Here is a 19,002-nt window from a genome sequence, read left to right on the forward strand (position 1 = left end):
TGCGTGACCAAGCACCACTACAACACCATCAGTGGTTGGCCTGATCACCGACAACGATGAGACGGCCTATAGGGAGGAGGTCAGAGACCTGACAACGATGAGACAGCCTATAGGGAGGAGGTCAGAGACCTGACAACGATGAGACAGCCTATAGGGAGGAGGTCAGAGACCTGACAACGATGAGACAGCCTATAAGGAGGAGGTCAGAGACCTGACAACGATGAGACAGCCTATAGGGAGGAGGTCAGAGACCTGACAACGATGAGACAGCCTATAGGGAGGAGGTCAGAGACCTGACAACGATGAGACAGCCTATAGGGAGGAGGTCAGAGATCCGAAAACGATGAGACAGCCTATAGGGAGGAGGTCAGAGACCTGACAACGATGAGACAGCCTATAGGGAGGAGGTCAGAGACCTGACAACGATGAGACAGCCTATAGGGAGGAGGTCAGAGACCTGACAACGATGAGACGGCCTATAGGGAGGAGGTCAGAGACAACGATGAGACAGCCTATAGGGAGGAGGTCAGAGACCTGACAACGATGAGACAGCCTATAGGGAGGAGGTCAGAGACCTGACAACGATGAGACAGCCTATAGGGAGGAGGTCAGAGACAACGATGAGACAGCCTATAGGGAGGAGGTCAGAGACCTGGCAACGATGAGACAGCCTATAGGGAGGAGGTCAGAGACCTGACAACGATGAGACAGCCTATAGGGAGGAGGTCAGAGACCTGACAACGATGAGACAGCCTATAGGGAGGAGGTCAGAGACCTGACAACGATGAGACAGCCTATAGGGAGGAGGTCAGAGACCTGACAACGATGATACAGCCTATAGGGAGGAGGTCAGAGACCTGACAACGATGAGACAGCCTATAGGGAGGAGGTCAGAGACCTGACAACGATGAGACGGCCTATAGGGAGGAGGTCAGAGACCTGACAACGATGAGACAGCCTATAGGGAGGAGGTCAGAGACCTGACAACGATGAGACAGCCTATAGGGAGGAGGTCAGAGACCTGACAACGATGAGACAGCCTATAGGGAGGAGGTCAGAGACCTGACAACGATGAGACAGCCTATAGGGAGGAGGTCAGAGATCCGACAACGATGAGACAGCCTATAGGGAGGAGGTCAGAGACCTGACAACGATGAGACAGCCTATAGGGAGGAGGTCAGAGACCTGACAACGATGAGACAGCCTATAGAGAGGAGGTCAGAGACCTGACAACGATGAGACAGCCTATAGGGAGGAGGTCAGAGACCTGACAACGATGAGACAGCCTATAGGGAGGAGGTCAGAGACCTGACAACGATGAGACGGCCTATAGGGAGGAGGTCAGAGACAACGATGAAACAGCCTATAGGGAGGAGGTCAGAGACCTGACAACGATGAGACAGCCTATAGGGAGGAGGTCAGAGACCTGACAACGATGAGACAGCCTATAGGGAGGAGGTCAGAGACAACGATGAGACAGCCTATAGGGAGGAGGTCAGAGACCTGGCAACGATGAGACAGCCTATAGGGAGGAGGTCAGAGACCTGACAACGATGAGACAGCCTATAGGGAGGAGGTCAGAGACCTGACAACGATGAGACAGCCTATAGGGAGGAGGTCAGAGACCTGACAACGATGAGACAGCCTATAGGGAGGAGGTCAGAGACCTGACAACGATGAGACAGCCTATAGGGAGGAGGTCAGAGACCTGACAACGATGAGACAGCCTATAGGGAGGAGGTCAGAGACCTGACAACGATGATACGGCCTATAGGGAGGAGGTCAGAGACCTGACAACGATGAGACAGCCTATAGGGAGGAGGTCAGAGACCTGACAACGATGAGACGGCCTATAGGGAGGAGGTCAGAGACCTGACAACGATGAGACAGCCTATAGGGAGGAGGTCAGAGACCTGACAATGATGAGACAGCCTATAGGGAGGAGGTCAGAGACCTGACAACGATGAGACAGCCTATAGGGAGGAGGTCAGAGACCTGACAACGATGAGACAGCCTATAGGGAGGAGGTCAGAGATCCGACAACGATGAGACAGCCTATAGGGAGGAGGTCAGAGACCTGACAACGATGAGACAGCCTATAGGGAGGAGGTCAGAGACCTGACAACGATGAGACGGCCTATAGGGAGGAGGTCAGAGACAACGATGAGACAGCCTATAGGGAGGAGGTCAGAGACCTGACAACGATGAGACAGCCTATAGGGAGGAGGTCAGAGACCTGACAACGATGAGACAGCCTATAGGGAGGAGGTCAGAGACCTGACAACGATGAGACAGCCTATAGGGAGGAGGTCAGAGACAACGATGAGACAGCCTATAGGGAGGAGGTCAGAGACCTGACAACGATGAGACAGCCTATAGGGAGGAGGTCAGAGACCTGACAACGATGAGACGGCCTATAGGGAGGAGGTCAGAGACCTGACAACGATGAGACAGCCTATAGGGAGGAGGTCAGAGACCTGACAACGATGAGACGGCCTATAGGGAGGAGGTCAGAGACCTGACAACGATGAGACAGCCTATAGGGAGGAGGTCAGAGACCTGACAACGATGAGACAGCCTATAGGGAGGAGGTCAGAGACCTGACAACGATGAGACAGCCTATAGGGAGGAGGTCAGAGATCCGACAACGATGAGACAGCCTATAGGGAGGAGGTCAGAGACCTGACAACGATGAGACAGCCTATAGGGAGGAGGTCAGAGATCCGAAAACGATGAGACAGCCTATAGGGAGGAGGTCAGAGACCTGACAACGATGAGACAGCCTATAGGGAGGAGGTCAGAGACCTGACAACGATGAGACGGCCTATAGGGAGGAGGTCAGAGACAACGATGAGACAGCCTATAGGGAGGAGGTCAGAGACCTGACAACGATGATACAGCCTATAGGGAGGAGGTCAGAGACCTGACAACGATGAGACAGCCTATAGGGAGGAGGTCAGAGACCTGACAACGATGAGACGGCCTATAGGGAGGAGGTCAGAGACCTGACAACGATGAGACAGCCTATAGGGAGGAGGTCAGAGACCTGACAACGATGAGACAGCCTATAGGGAGGAGGTCAGAGACCTGACAACGATGAGACAGCCTATAGGGAGGAGGTCAGAGACCTGACAACGATGAGACAGCCTATAGGGAGGAGGTCAGAGATCCGACAACGATGAGACAGCCTATAGGGAGGAGGTCAGAGACCTGACAACGATGAGACAGCCTATAGGGAGGAGGTCAGAGACCTGACAACGATGAGACGGCCTATAGGGAGGAGGTCAGAGACAACGATGAGACAGCCTATAGGGAGGAGGTCAGAGACCTGACAACGATGAGACAGCCTATAGGGAGGAGGTCAGAGACCTGACAACGATGAGACAGCCTATAGGGAGGAGGTCAGAGACAACGATGAGACAGCCTATAGGGAGGAGGTCAGAGACCTGGCAACGATGAGACAGCCTATAGGGAGGAGGTCAGAGACCTGACAACGATGAGACAGCCTATAGGGAGGAGGTCAGAGACCTGACAACGATGAGACAGCCTATAGGGAGGAGGTCAGAGACCTGACAACGATGAGACAGCCTATAGGGAGGAGGTCAGAGACCTGACAACGATGAGACAGCCTATAGGGAGGAGGTCAGAGACCTGACAACGATGAGACAGCCTATAGGGAGGAGGTCAGAGACCTGACAACGATGAGACGGCCTATAGGGAGGAGGTCAGAGACCTGACAACGATGAGACAGCCTATAGGGAGGAGGTCAGAGACCTGACAACGATGAGACGGCCTATAGGGAGGAGGTCAGAGACCTGACAACGATGAGACAGCCTATAGGGAGGAGGTCAGAGACCTGACAATGATGAGACAGCCTATAGGGAGGAGGTCAGAGACCTGACAACGATGAGACAGCCTATAGGGAGGAGGTCAGAGACCTGACAACGATGAGACAGCCTATAGGGAGGAGGTCAGAGACCTGACAACGATGAGACAGCCTATAGGGAGGAGGTCATAGACCTGACAACGATGAGACGGCCTATAGGGAGAAGGTCAGAGACCTGACAACGATGAGACAGCCTATAGGGAGGAGGTCAGAGACAACGATGAGACAGCCTATAGGGAGGAGGTCAGAGACCTGACAACGATGAGACGGCCTATAGGGAGGAGGTCAGAGACAACGATGAGACAGCCTATAGGGAGGAGGTCAGAGACCTGACAACGATGAGACAGCCTATAGGGAGGAGGTCAGAGACCTGACAACGATGAGACAGCCTATAGGGAGGAGGTCAGAGACCTGACAACGATGAGACAGCCTATAGGGAGGAGGTCAGAGACAACGATGAGACAGCCTATAGGGAGGAGGTCAGAGACCTGACAACGATGAGACAGCCTATAGGGAGGAGGTCAGAGACCTGACAACGATGAGACGGCCTATAGGGAGGAGGTCAGAGACCTGACAACGATGAGACAGCCTATAGGTAGGAGGTCAGAGACCTGACAACGATGAGACGGCCTATAGGGAGGAGGTCAGAGACCTGACAACGATGAGACAGCCTATAGGGAGGAGGTCAGAGACCTGACAACGATGAGACAGCCTATAGGGAGGAGGTCAGAGACCTGACAACGATGAGACAGCCTATAGGGAGGAGGTCAGAGACCTGACAACGATGAGACAGCCTATAGGGAGGAGGTCAGAGACCTGACAACGATGAGACAGCCTATAGGGAGGAGGTCAGAGATCCGACAACGATGAGACAGCCTATAGGGAGGAGGTCAGAGACCTGACAACGATGAGACAGCCTATAGGGAGGAGGTCAGAGACCTGACAACGATGAGACAGCCTATAGGGAGGAGGTCAGAGACCTGACAACGATGAGACAGCCTATAGGGAGGAGGTCAGAGACCTGACAACGATGAGACAGCCTATAGGGAGGAGGTCAGAGACCTGACAACGATGAGACGGCCTATAGGGAGGAGGTCAGAGACCTGACAACGATGAGACAGCCTATAGGGAGGAGGTCAGAGACCTGACAACGATGAGACGGCCTATAGGGAGGAGGTCAGAGACCTGACAACGATGAGACAGCCTATAGGGAGGAGGTCAGAGACCTGACAACGATGAGACAGCCTATTGGGAGGAGGTCAGAGACCTGACAACGATGAGACAGCCTATAGGGAGGAGGTCAGAGACCTGACAACGATGAGACAGCCTATAGGGAGGAGGTCAGAGACCTGACAACGATGAGACAGCCTATAGGGAGGAGGTCAGAGACCTGACAACGATGAGACAGCCTATAGGGAGGAGGTCAGAGATCCGACAACGATGAGACAGCCTATAGGGAGGAGGTCAGAGACCTGACAACGATGAGACAGCCTATAGGGAGGAGGTCAGAGACCTGACAACGATGAGACAGCCTATAGGGAGGAGGTCAGAGATCCGACAACGATGAGACAGCCTATAGGGAGGAGGTCAGAGACCTGACAACGATGAGACAGCCTATAGGGAGGAGGTCAGAGACCTGACAACGATGAGACGGCCTATAGGGAGGAGGTCAGAGACAACGATGAGACAGCCTATAGGGAGGAGGTCAGAGACCTGACAACGATGAGACAGCCTATAGGGAGGAGGTCAGAGACAACGATGAGACAGCCTATAGGGAGGAGGTCAGAGACCTGACAACGATGAGACGGCCTATAGGGAGGAGGTCAGAGACAACGATGAGACAGCCTATAGGGAGGAGGTCAGAGACCTGGCAACTATGAGACAGCCTATAGGGAGGAGGTCAGAGACAACGATGAGACAGCCTATAGGGAGGAGGTCAGAGACCTGACAACGATGAGACAGCCTATAGGGAGGAGGTCAGAGACCTGACAACGATGAGACAGCCTATAGGAGGAGGTCAGAGACCTGACAACGATGAGACAGCCTATAGGGAGGAGGTCAGAGACCTGACAACGATGAGACAGCCTATAGGGAGGAGGTCAGAGACCTGGCAACGATGAGACGGCTTATAGGGAGGAGGTCAGAGACAACGATGAGACAGCCTATAGGGAGGAGGTCAGAGATCCGACAACGATGAGACAGCCTATAGGGAGGAGGTCAGAGACCTGACAACGATGAGACAGCCTATAGGGAGGAGGTCAGAGATCCGACAACGATGAGACAGCCTATAGGGAGGAGGTCAGAGACCTGACAACGATGAGACAGCCTATAGGGAGGAGGTCAGAGACCTGACAACGATGAGACAGCCTATAGGGAGGAGGTCAGAGATCCGACAACGATGAGACAGCCTATAGGGAGGAGGTCAGAGACCTGACAACCATGAGACAGCCTATAGGGAGGAGGTCAGAGACCTGACAACGATGAGACAGCCTATAGGGACGAGGTCAGAGATCCGACAACGATGAGACAGCCTATAGGGAGGAGGTCAGAGACCTGACAACGATGAGACAGCCTATAGGGAGGAGGTCAGAGATCCGACAACGATGAGACAGCCTATAGGGAGGAGGCCAGAGACCTGACAACGATGAGACAGCCTATAGGGAGGAGGTCAGAGACCTGACAACGATGAGACAGCCTATAGGGAGGAGGTCAGAGACCTGGCAGTGTGGTGCCAGAACAACAACCTCTCCCTTCAACGTGAGCAAGACAACAAAGAGCTTCTCTTAGTTCAAAACTCCTAATCCCCAAAATGGGAGAACAAAACAATATTTCTATTTTTGAGAATGTTGGAATGGTCCGTGGACACTTAAGGGACAGTCATGGCGAGTGTGTTTCATTTGGTGACCTCATGAAGGACAGGAAATTGTTAAAGGAATTTAATTCCTATATGTTTATCAACCAATTCAATTAAAACACTCTGCCCATACATAAGAATTTGTAAGATAATTATCAGCATAAAATGGACAGAAACCAGTCTTAAAATCAATCAATCAATAGCGTTTATTCTCGAGAGTACTGATCATAGTAGAATTTACATCGGGTTATATAATAAAACTGACGTCATAGGTTTTAAAATGTCCTTCCTCCTCTCGGATACAATGGCAGTACAGTTAGCGTTCTTGGATTGTCTGCCACCTGTTAAACAATCTGCAACCAACCCAAGGTCTTTCTCCTCCCTGGGTAGAGACAGAATGTCCTGTAAGGAACACATCATTCCAGCCTGTCTGAAGATAACTCCATTCTTTCTAACAAGGAACACATTATATTCAGCATTATGATTATAATAAGATTTATTCATCCAAACAGAAATATAGTAGTATTCTGTTTAGTTATAATTCTAAGTCAAATGTATTTAATATTTTAGTCATTTATTCATAAAAATCCCGTAACAGAAACACACATAACCGTATCTCTTAAAGTGTACATTTCCCAGCTGTCAGATTTACATCGGAATATTGTGAAACGTATGTGATTAAACATTAAACTATTTGTGAAAAGATGTAAAGTGATGTTTTAAGTATGGATTTTCATAGAAAGATTAACTAGTCAGTGGCCACATTCCCGTGAGCCTAGACATCACATTAGGCTTCACAGGACCGCCCTTTTCTCTGAAGTGTATCAAACTCACTCCTGACAAAATTCACATTAGACTGGAAAACATGCAGCTGATACTTCATGTGAAATGGTTTAAACTACAACTCTACCAAATGATGAGTCAGAGAATGTCGGGACAGAGTCCCCACGTTGGAATGGCTACAATTCTATAGGCCACGGAGACCATACAGCTGTAGTTTTGGCTACAACGGCTGGAAATGGTTAAACTCTGAGACTATCGATCACTACAGAATAAGAGCAAATCTTTGACGTTGAATTACTCGTCTGCAGCTGGAATTTACGTAAGTCTAGTACGAGAATACCGACAACCGCGGAAGCCTCTATTCTACGAGAACATTTCTGAATGGTACTCTGAAGTGTCCATTCTAACCATCTACAACCACGAAAGATATTGTGACTTCTGGGAAAGTTAACCCGAGACTCTGATGAACTCTACAGGACGATTGAGAGTTTTCAATGGAGAGACAAAATATATACATTACAATTATTCTCGAATGAGCATCCGTTCATGTGCAAAGAATTAGCATTTCAATGATTATAATTATCCGCTGTGTGTAGAGAACCAATTTTGTGTTTCCCGCTCTTTCTCAGTCCCCACCCCAGTCCCCATGTTAGACCAGCGTGCAGGATGTTAGACCAGCGTACAGGATGTTAGACCAGCGTACAGGATGTTAGACCAGCGTACAGGATGTTAGACCAGCGTACAGGATGTTAGACCAGCGTACAGGATGTTAGACCAGCGTACAGGATGTTAGACCAGCGTACAGGATGTTAGACCAGCGTACAGGATGTTAGACCAGCGTACAGGATGTTAGACCAGCGTACAGGATGTTAGACCAGCGTACAGGATGTTAGACCAGCATACAGGATGTTAGACCAGTGTACAGGATGTTAGATCAGCGTACAGGATGTTAGACCAGCATACAGCCCCAATGTAATTAGTCTGGGTAGCCATTTGATTAGCTGTTCAGGAGTCTCCTGGCTTGGGGGTAGAAGCTGTTTAGAAGCTGCGCAGGTTCATATTTCGAAGAGGCCCAGTAACACGTATCAGAACAGACAATAACACCAACTTTGTTGGAACACACAGAGAGCTAGGAGAATCTGTGAAAGAACTGGATCACAACTCAAAATGCATTACTGAAGGAAGGAGTGAAGTGGTCATTCAACCCTCCCTCTGGAGCCCACTATGGGGGGGGGTTCTGTTCTACCTGATAGTTAATTTCACACACCTGGTGTCCCAGGTCTAAATCAGTCCCCGATTAGAGGAGAACAATGACAAAATGCAGTGGAACTGGCTTTGATGTCCAGAGTTGAGTTTGAGGGCTCTATGCAGTCCTTAAAGAGCAAGTCCTAGATGATGAGGCTTTGCAGACAGCCTTGTGTGAAGTTGAGAAGATCATGAACGACAGACCAATCACAACTGTAACAAATGATCCTAATGATCTAGAACCCCAGACTCCGAACCATCTGAAAGCAAAGCCAGTCCTGCCACCAGGGCTATTCCAGAGAGGAGACCTATAGTCACCAAGGAGATGGAAGCAAGTACAATATATCACTGACCTCTTCTGGAAGAGATGGATCAGGGAGTATCTTCCACTTATGCAGGAGCTGAACACAAGTGGAGCCAAACTAAGAGAAACTTCAGTCCTGGAGGCCTTGTTGTCATCATGGACGACACAGCCCCAAGATGGACGACGCGGCCCCAAGACGGACGGCACAGCCCCAAGATGGACGGCGCGGCCCCAAGATGGACGACACAGCCCCAAGATGGACGGCACAGCCCCAAGACGGACGTCACAGCCCCAAGACGGACGTCACAGCCCCAAGATGGACGGCACGGCCCCAAGATGGACGACACGGCCCCAAGATGGACGGCGCGGCCCCAAGATGGACGACACAGCCCCAAGATGGACGGCACAGCCCCAAGATGGACGACACAGCCCCAAGATGGACGACACAGCCCCAAGATGGACGGCACAGCCCCAAGATGGACGACACAGCCCCAAGATGGACGGCACAGCCCCAAGATGGACGACACAGCCCCAAGATGGACGACACAACCCCAAGATGGACGGCACAGCCCCAAGATGGACGCCACAGCCCCAAGATGGACGCCACAGCCCCAAGATGGACGCCACAGCCCCAAGGAAGTCTTTACTGATTGGAAGTGTGGTGGAAGCCAATCAGGTTACATATAAACACTCAGTGACTGACAGCCTACAGGACCAATCAGGTTAATGATATAAACACTCAGTGACTGACAGCCTGCAGGACCAATCAGGTTAATGATATAAATACTCAGTGACTGAAAGCCTGCAGGACCAATCAGGTTAATGATATAAATACTCAGTGACTGAAAGCCTGCAGGACCAATCAGGTTAATGATATAAATACTCAGTGACTGAAAGCCTGCAGGACCAATCAGGTTAATGATATAAACACTCAGTGACTGACAGCCTGCAGGACCAATCAGGTTAATGATATAAACACTCAGTGACTGACAGCCTACAGGACCAATCAGGTTAATGATATAAACACTCAGTGACTGAAAACCTACAGGACCAATCAGGTTAATGATTTAAACACTCAGTGACTGACAACCTACAGGACCAATCAGGTTAATGATATAAACACTCAGTGACTGAAAACCTACAGGACCAATCAGGTTAATGATTTAAACACTCAGTGACTGACAACCTACAGGACCAATCAGGTTAATGATATAAACACTCAGTGACTGACAGCCTGCAGGACCAATCAGGTTAGTGATATAAACACTCAGTGACTGACAGCCTGCAGGACCAATCAGGTTAGTGATATAAACACTCAGTGACTGACAGCCTGCAGGACCAATCAGGTTAGTGATATAAACACCCAGTGACTGACAGCCTGCAGGACCAATCAGGTTAGTGATATAACCACTCAGTGACTGACAGCCTGCAGGACCAATCAGGTTAGTGATATAACCACTCAGTGACTGACAGCCTGCAGGACCAATCAGGTTAGTGATATAAACACTCAGTGACTGACAGCCTGCAGGACCAATCAGGTAAGACATAGAGTGAGGAGGGAGGGAACAGTATGAGAACATTCCTCAGTAAAATGGTAAACAAACACAGCTTTCACTCTTGAGAAATAGTCTGAAAGGGGAAGAATGTCCTGTGTGAGCACAGAGCAGTATCTGTGCTTGAATCTTTGCCACAGCCTTTCCCGTCTACAGTACCTGGTTGTACTGATGGGTCTTCACATGGGCTTGGCCCATCTTTCTCCACAGGGTTGCGTCCCGAGCCGTCCCTCTCAATGCCTCTTGATACACCTCAACAGCTCTCTCTGGCTGCAGAATAGAAATGTGATATTTCATATATCTGTCTGTGTCAATGCATTTGCAAAAGTCTTACTAATGTGATATGGACAGTCAATAATACACAGTACACAAGGTACCACTGGTGTGACAGTTAAAACATATGCCATTTAAGACCCTCTTTAATCCACTTACAGTCATAGTGCATATTAATATTGATTTTTACATATGGGTGGTCCAAGAAATCGAACCCACTATCCTGGCATTGCGAGCTCCATGATCTACCTACTGAGTTACAGAGGACCAAGCTCCATGATCTACCTACTGAGGACCAAGCTCAATGATCTACCTACTGAGGACCAAGCTCTATGATCTACCTACTGAGGACCAAGCTCAATGATCTACCTACTGAGGACCAAGCTCTATGATCTACCTACTGAGGACCAAGCTCAATGATCTACCTACTGAGTTACAGAGGACCAAGCTCAATGATCTACCTACTGAGCTACAGAGGACCAAGCTCTATGATCTACCTACTGAGTTACAGAGGACCAAGCTCAATGATCTACCTACTGAGCTACAGAGGACCAAGCTCTATGATCTACCTACTGAGTTACAGAGGACCAAGCTCAATGATCTACCTACTGAGCTACAGAGGACCAAGCTCAATGATCTACCTACTGAGTTACAGAGGACCAAGCTCTATGATCTACCTACTGAGTTACAGAGGACCAAGCTCAATGATCTACCTACTGAGTTACAGAGGACCAAGCTCAATGATCTACCTACTGAGTTACAGAGGACCAAGCTCAATGATCTACCTACTGAGTTACAGAGGACCAAGCTCAATGATCTACCTACTGAGTTACAGAGGACCAAGCTCTATGATCTACCTACTGAGTTACAGAGGACCAAGCTCTATGATCTACCTACTGAGGACCAAGCTCCATGATCTACCTACTGAGGACCAAGCTCCATGATCTACCTACTGAGGACCAAGCTCAATGATCTACCTACTGAGCTACAGAGGACCAAGCTCTATGATCTACCTACTGAGGACCAAGCTCTATGATCTACCTACTGAGGACCAAGCTCCATGATCTACCTACTGAGCTACAGAGGACCAAGCTCTATGATCTACCTACTGAGGACCAAGCTCTATGATCTACCTACTGAGGACCAAGCTCCATGATCTACCTACTGAGCTACAGAGGACCAAGCTCTATGATCTACCTACTGAGGACCAAGCTCTATGATCTACCTACTGAGGACCAAGCTCTATGATCTACCTACTGAGCTACAGAGGACCAAGCTCTATGATCTACCTACTGAGGACCAAGCTCTATGATCTACCTACTGAGGACCAAGCTCCATGATCTACCTACTGAGGACCAAGCTCCATGATCTACCTACTGAGTTACAGAGGACCAAGCTCTATGATCTACCTACTGAGGACCAAGCTCTATGATCTACCTACTGAGGACCAAGCTCCATGATCTACCTACTGAGGACCAAGCTCCATGATCTACCTACTGAGCAACAGAGGACCAAGCTCCATGATCTACCTACTGAGCTACAGAGGACCAAGCTCCATGATCTACCTACTGAGTTACAGAGGACCAAGCTCCATGATCTACCTACTGAGTTACAGAGGACCAAGCTCCATGATCTACCTACTGAGTTACTGAGGACCAAGCTCTATGATCTACCTACTGAGCTACAGAGGACCAAGCTCTATGATCTACATACTGAGTTACAGAGGACCAAGCTCTATGATCTACCTACTGAGGACCAAGCTCTATGATCTACCTACTGAGGACCAAGCTCCATGATCTACCTACTGAGCTACAGAGGACCAAGCTCTATGATCTACCTACTGAGGACCAAGCTCCATGATCTACCTACTGAGGACCAAGCTCCATGATCTACCTACAGAGGACCAAGCTCCATGATCTACCTACAGAGGACCAAGCTCCATGATCTACCTACAGAGGACCAAGCTCCATGATCTACCTACTGAGCTACAGAGGACCAAGCTCCATGATCTACCTACTGAGGACCAAGCTCCATGATCTACCTACAGAGGACCAAGCTCCATGATCTACCTACAGAGGACCAAGCTCCATGATCTACCTACTGAGCTACAGAGGACCAAGCTCCATGATCTACCTACTGAGGACCAAGCTCCATGATCTACCTACAGAGGACCAAGCTCCATGATCTACCTACTGAGCTACAGAGGACCAAGCTCAATGATCTACCTACTGAGTTACAGAGGACCAAGCTCCATGATCTACCTACTGAGGACCAAGCTCTATGATCTATCTACTGAGCTACAGAGGACCAAGCTCCATGATCTACCTACTGAGTTACAGAGGACCAAGCTCCATGATCTACCTACTGAGCTACAGAGGACCAAGCTCTATGATCTACCTACTGAGCTACAGAGGACCAAGCTCTATGATCTACCTACAGAGGACCAAGCTCCATGATCTACCTACTGAGGACCAAGCTCCATGATCTACCTACTGAGCTACAGAGGACCAAGCCTCATGATCTACCTACAGAGGACCAAGCTCCATGATCTACCTACTGAGCTACAGAGGACCAAGCTCCATGATCTACCTACTGAGCTACAGAGGACCAAGCTCCATGATCTACCTACTGAGTTACAGAGGACCAAGCTCTATGATCTACCTACAGAGGACCAAGCTCCATGATCTACCTACAGAGGACCAAGCTCCATGATCTACCTACAGAGGACCAAGCTCCATGATCTACCTACTGAGTTACAGAGGACCAAGCTCCATGATCTACCTACTGAGCTACAGAGGACCAAGCTCTATGATCTACCTACAGAGGACCAATCTCCATGATCTACCTACAGAGGACCAATCTCCATGATCTACCTACAGAGGACCAATCTCCATGATCTACCTACAGAGGACCAAGCTCCATGATCTACCTACAGAGGACCAAGCTCCATGATCTACCTACTGAGGACCAAGCTCCATGATCTACCTACAGAGGACCAAGCTCCATGATCTACCTACAGAGGACCAAGCTCCATGATCTACCTACTGAGGACCAAGCTCTATGATCTACCTACTGAGCTACAGAGGACCAAGCTCTATGATCTACCTACTGAGCTACAGAGGACCAAGCTCTATGATCTACCTACTGAGGACCAAGCTCTATGATCTACCTACTGAGTTACAGAGGACCAAGCTCTATGATCTACCTACTGAGCTACAGAGGACCAAGCTCCATGATCTACCTACTGAGTTACAGAGGACCAAGCTCTATGATCTACCTACTGAGCTACAGAGGACCAAGCTCCATGATCTACCTACTGAGCTACAGAGGACCAAGCTCTATGATCTACCTACTGAGTTACAGAGGACCAAGCTCCATGATCTACCTACTGAGCTACAGAGGACCAAGCTCCATGATCTACCTACTGAGCTACAGAGGACCAAGCTCCATGATCTACCTACTGAGCTACAGAGGACCAAGCTCCATGATCTACCTACAGAGGACCAAGCTCCATGATCTACCTACTGAGCTACAGAGAACCAAGCTCCATGATCTACCTACTGAGCTACAGAGGACCAAGCTCCATGATCTACCTACTGAGTTACAGAGGACCAAGCTCTATGATCTACCTACTGAGCTACAGAGGACCAAGCTCTATGATCTACCTACTGAGGACCAAGCTCCATGATCTACCAACTGAGTTACAGAGGACCAAGCTCTATGATCTACCTACTGAGGACCAAGCTCCATGATCTACCTACTGAGGACCAAGCTCCATGATCTACCTACTGAGGACCAAGCTCTATGATCTACCAACTGAGCTACAGAGGACCAAGCTCTATGATCTACCTACTGAGGACCAAGCTCTATGATCTACCAACTGAGCTACAGAGGACCAAGCTCTATGATCTACCTACTGAGGACCAAGCTCCATGATCTACCTACTGAGGACCAAGCTCCATGATCTACCTACTGAGGACCAAGCTCCATGATCTACCTACTGAGGACCAAGCTCCATGATCTACCTACTGAGCTACAGATGAGCAGCTCTTGTTATACCTCTTGTATGTTGATGTAGGCGTCCCCCAGAAGGATAGAGGACTGAGGCCCGGGTAGTTCATCTCTGATCTCCCTATAGCAGGCTATGTACAGCTTCTTGTCTTTGCGTCTCTGCAGGTATATGAGAGCCATCTTCTCCTTGGCCGCTGTGTAGTGTGTCTGAAGAGAACAAGAAGAAAAAGGAAGATGTACTTTATTGTCCCGTTAACTTCAGAAAGTACAGAACGGTGTCGTCACAACCTGGTCCGGTGTGACGCCTCGGAGGACGCTGAGGGCTGTGTCCAGGTCATCTTTAGCCAAAGCCATGTCCACGTTAGCTATTGTCACACAGATCTCCTCGGGGGTACCAGCGAACGCCGCGATAGCGTCCTGCAGCACCATGGTGGACTCATGCTGGCAGGAGAGGAGAAAAGGGGGTTTATAGACACTACACTGTCTACCTGGCAACAGCTCTGCTAGTAAGAAGACACTACACTGTCTACCTGGCAACAGCTCTGCTAGTAAGAAGACACTACACTGTCTACCTGGCAACAGCTCTGCTAGTAAGAAGACACTACACTGTCTACCTGGCAACAGCTCTGCTAGTAAGAAGACACTACACTGTCTACCTGGCAACAGCTCTGCTAGTAAGAAGACACTACACTGTCTACCTGGCAACAGCTCTGCTAGTAAGAAGACACTACACTGTCTACCTGGCAACAGCTCTGCTAGTAAGAAGACACTACACTGTCTACCTGGCAACAGCTCTGCTAGTAAGAAGTGCAGAAACGTGAAGATGAGAAGAGTGGGTCACAGCAACGAAAGTGTTACAGGATTGCATGAGGTCAGAACTGAACTTCCACAAACTAACCAAAACGGAACATGTGGCTAGAGGATTGGACTCTATAGCCAAAGTAAAAGTCATCAACATAGGCAGAAGTGGAAGGAACTACCCATCGGACATGACAGACTACCATAAGTAGTAATCAAAAAACCAATCGGTCAATCAATCAATCAATCAATCAATGTAGAAATGTAGTGTACCGGTTCTCCGTGTAGTCTCAGTGCCTCAGCTAGCTCCAGGAACACAGAAACACGTTCCCTGTTGCTGACGTGGGACTCTCTCACACTCGCTGCGTGGATCCCCATCGCCATCTTCAGGGACTTGATAGCCTCTTCCAGCTTCCCAACACCCCGCAATGCACGGGCCTTTAGTTGGTGGTACTGGGCGAAATCTAGCACCTAGGGAGGGGTGGAAAGGTGGAGGGATGGAGAGAGGTGGAGGGGTGGAGAGAGGTGGAGCGGTGGAGAGAGGTAGAGAGGTGGAGGGGTGGAGAGAGGTGGAGGGGTGGAGAGAGGTGGAGGGGTGGAGAGAGGTGGAGGGGTGGAGAGAGGTGGAGGGGTGGAGAGAGGTGAAGGGGTGGAGAGAGGTGGAGGGATGGAGAGAGGTGGAGGGGTGGAGGGATGGAGAGAGGTGGAGAGAGGTGGAGGGGTGGAGAGAGGTGGAGGGGTGGAGAGAGGTGGAGGGGTAGAGAGAGGTGGAGGGGTGGAGAGAGGTGGAGGGATGGAGAGAGGTGGAGGGATGGAGAGAGGTGGAGGGGTGGAGAGAGGTGGAGGGAGGTGGAGGGGTGGAGAGAGGTGGAGGGAGGTGGAGGGGTGGAGAGAGGTGGAGGGGTGGAGAGAGGTGGAGGGATGGAGAGAGGTGGAGGGGTGGAGAGAGGTGGAGGGGTGGAGAGAGGTGGAGGGGTGGAGAGAGGTGGAGGGGTGGAGGGGTGGAGAGAGGTGGAGGGGTGGAGAGAGGTGGAGGGGTGGAGAGAGGTGGAGGGGTGGAGAGAGGTGGAGGGGTGGAGAGAGGTGGAGGGAGGTGGAGGGGTGGAGAGAGGTGGAGGGAGGTGGAGGGGTGGAGAGAGGTGGAGGGGTGGAGAGAGGTGGAGGGGTGGAGAGAGGTGGAGGGGTGGAGAGAGGTGGAGGGGTGGAGAGAGGTGGAGGGAGGTGGAGGGGTGGAGAGAGGTGGAGGGAGGTGGAGGGGTGGAGAGAGGTGGAGGGGTGGAGAGGGGTGGAGGGGTGGAGAGAGGTGGAGGGAGGTGGAGGGGTGGAGAGAGGTGGAGGGGTGGAGAGAGGTGGAGGGGTGGAGAGGGGTGGAGGGGTGGAGAGAGGTGGAGGGAGGTGGAGGGGTGGAGAGAGGTGGAGGGGTGGAGAGAGGTGGAGGGGTGGAGAGAGGTGGAGGGGTGGAGAGAGGTGGAGGGGTGGAGAGAGGTGGAGGGAGGTGGAGGGGTGGAGAGAGGTGGAGGGAGGTGGAGGGGTGGAGAGAGGTGGAGGGGTGGAGAGAGGTGGAGGGATGGAGAGAGGTGGAGGGGTGGAGAGAGGTGGAGGGGTGGAGAGAGGTGGAGGGGTGGAGAGAGGTGGAGGGGTGGAAAGAGGTGGAGGGGTGGAGAGAGGTGGAGAGAGGTGGAGGGATGGAGAGAGGTGGAGAGAGGTGGAGGGGTGGAGAGAGGTGGAGGGGTGGAGAGGGGTGGAGGGAGGTGGAGGGGTGGAGAGAGGTGGAGGGGTGGAGAGAGGTGGAGGGGTGGAGAGAGGTGGAGGGGTGGAAAGAGGTGGAGGGGTGGAGAGAGGTGGAGGGATGGAGAGAGGTGGAGAGAGGTGGAGGGGTGGAGAGAGGTGGAGGGGTGGAGAGAGGTGGAGGGGTGGAGGGATGGAGAGAGGTGGAGGGGTGGAGAGAGGTGGAGGGGTGGAGAGAGGTGGAGGGGTGGAAAGAGGTGGAGGGGTGGAGAGAGGTGGAGGGGTGGAGAGAGGTGGATGGATGGAGAGAGGTGGAGGGGTGGAGAGAGGTGAAGGGGTGGAGAGAGGTGGAGGGGTGGAGAGAGGTGGAGGGGTGGAGAGAGGTGGAGGGATGGAGAGAGGTGGAGGGGTGGAGAGAGGTGGAGGGGTGGAGAGAGGTGGAGAGATGGAGAGAGGTGGAGGGGTGGAGAGAGGTGAAGGGGTGGAGAGAGGTGGAGGGGTGGAGAGAGGTGGAGGGGTGGAGAGAGGTGGAGGGGTGGAGAGAGGTGGAGGGGTGGAGAGAGGTGGAGAGAGGTAGAGGGATGGAGAGAGGTGGAGGGGTGGAGAGAGGTGGAGGGGTGGAGAGAGGTGGAGGGATGGAGAGAGGTGGAGGGGTGGAGAGAGGTGGAGGGGTGGAGAGAGGGGGAGAGAGGTGGAGGGATGGAGAGAGGTGGAGGGGTGGAGAGAGGTGGAGGGGTGGAGAGAGGTGGAGGGGTGGAGAGAGGTGGAGGGGTGGAGAGAGGTGGAGGGATGGAGAGAGGTGGAGGGGTGGAGAGAGGTGGAGGGGTGGAGAGAGGTGGAGGGATGGAGAGAGGTGGAGGGGTGGAGAGAGGGGGAGAGAGGTGGAGGGATGGAGAGAGGTGGAGGGGTGGAGAGAGGTGGAGGGATGGAGAGAGGTGGAGGGATGGAGAGAGGTGGAGGGGTGGAGAGAGGTGGAGGGGTCGAGAGAGGTGGAGGGGTGGAGAGAGGTGGAGGGGTGGAGAGAGGTGGAGGGGTGGAGAGAGGTGGAGGGGTGGAGAGAGGTGGAGGGGTGGAAAGAGGTGGAGGGGTGGAGAGAGGTGGAGGGGTGGAGAGAGGTGGAGGGGTGGAGAGAGGTGGAGGGGTGGAGAGAGGTGGAGGGGTGGAGAGAGGTGGAGGGGTAGAGAGAGGTGGAGGGGTGGAGAGATGGAGAGAGGTGGAGGGATGGAGAGAGGTGGAGGGGTAGAGAGAGGTGGAGGGGTGGAGAGAGGTGGAGGGGTGGAGAGAGGTGGAGGGGTGGAAAGAGGTGGAGGGGTGGAGAGAGGTGAAGGGGGAGAGAGGTGGAGGGGTGGAGAGAGGTGGAGGGGTGGAAAGAGGTGGAGGGGTGGAGAGAGGTGAAGGGGGAGAGAGGTGGAAGGGTGGAGAGAGGTGAAGAGGGAGAGAGGTGGAGGGGTGGAGAGAGGTGAAGAGGGAGAGAGGTGGAAGGGTGGAGAGAGGTGGAGGGATGGAGAGAGGTGGAGGGGTGGAGAGAGGTGAAGGGGGAGAGAGGTGGAAGGGTGGAGAGAGGTGA

General features: G+C 51.7%; 1 protein-coding gene across 2 annotated transcripts in view; it reads right to left on the minus strand.

The window, feature by feature from the left end:
* LOC129858925 (tetratricopeptide repeat protein 21B-like) overlaps window positions 1–19,002 on the minus strand; it is a 127,511-nt gene that overhangs the window by 41,818 nt on the left and 66,691 nt on the right. For both annotated transcript variants that reach the window (XM_055928164.1, XM_055928163.1), the window contains exons 14-17: window positions 15,981–16,178; window positions 15,198–15,350; window positions 14,958–15,116; window positions 10,785–10,895 (exon numbers count right to left, since the gene is read on the minus strand). In XM_055928164.1, coding sequence (XP_055784139.1) covers window positions 10,785–10,895; window positions 14,958–15,116; window positions 15,198–15,350; window positions 15,981–16,178 — 621 coding nt within the window. The remainder of the gene's footprint in view (window positions 1–10,784; window positions 10,896–14,957; window positions 15,117–15,197; window positions 15,351–15,980; window positions 16,179–19,002) is intronic.

Source organism: Salvelinus fontinalis, chromosome 7 (genome assembly GCF_029448725.1).
Source record: "Salvelinus fontinalis isolate EN_2023a chromosome 7, ASM2944872v1, whole genome shotgun sequence".
Classification (NCBI taxonomy): domain Eukaryota; kingdom Metazoa; phylum Chordata; class Actinopteri; order Salmoniformes; family Salmonidae; genus Salvelinus; species Salvelinus fontinalis.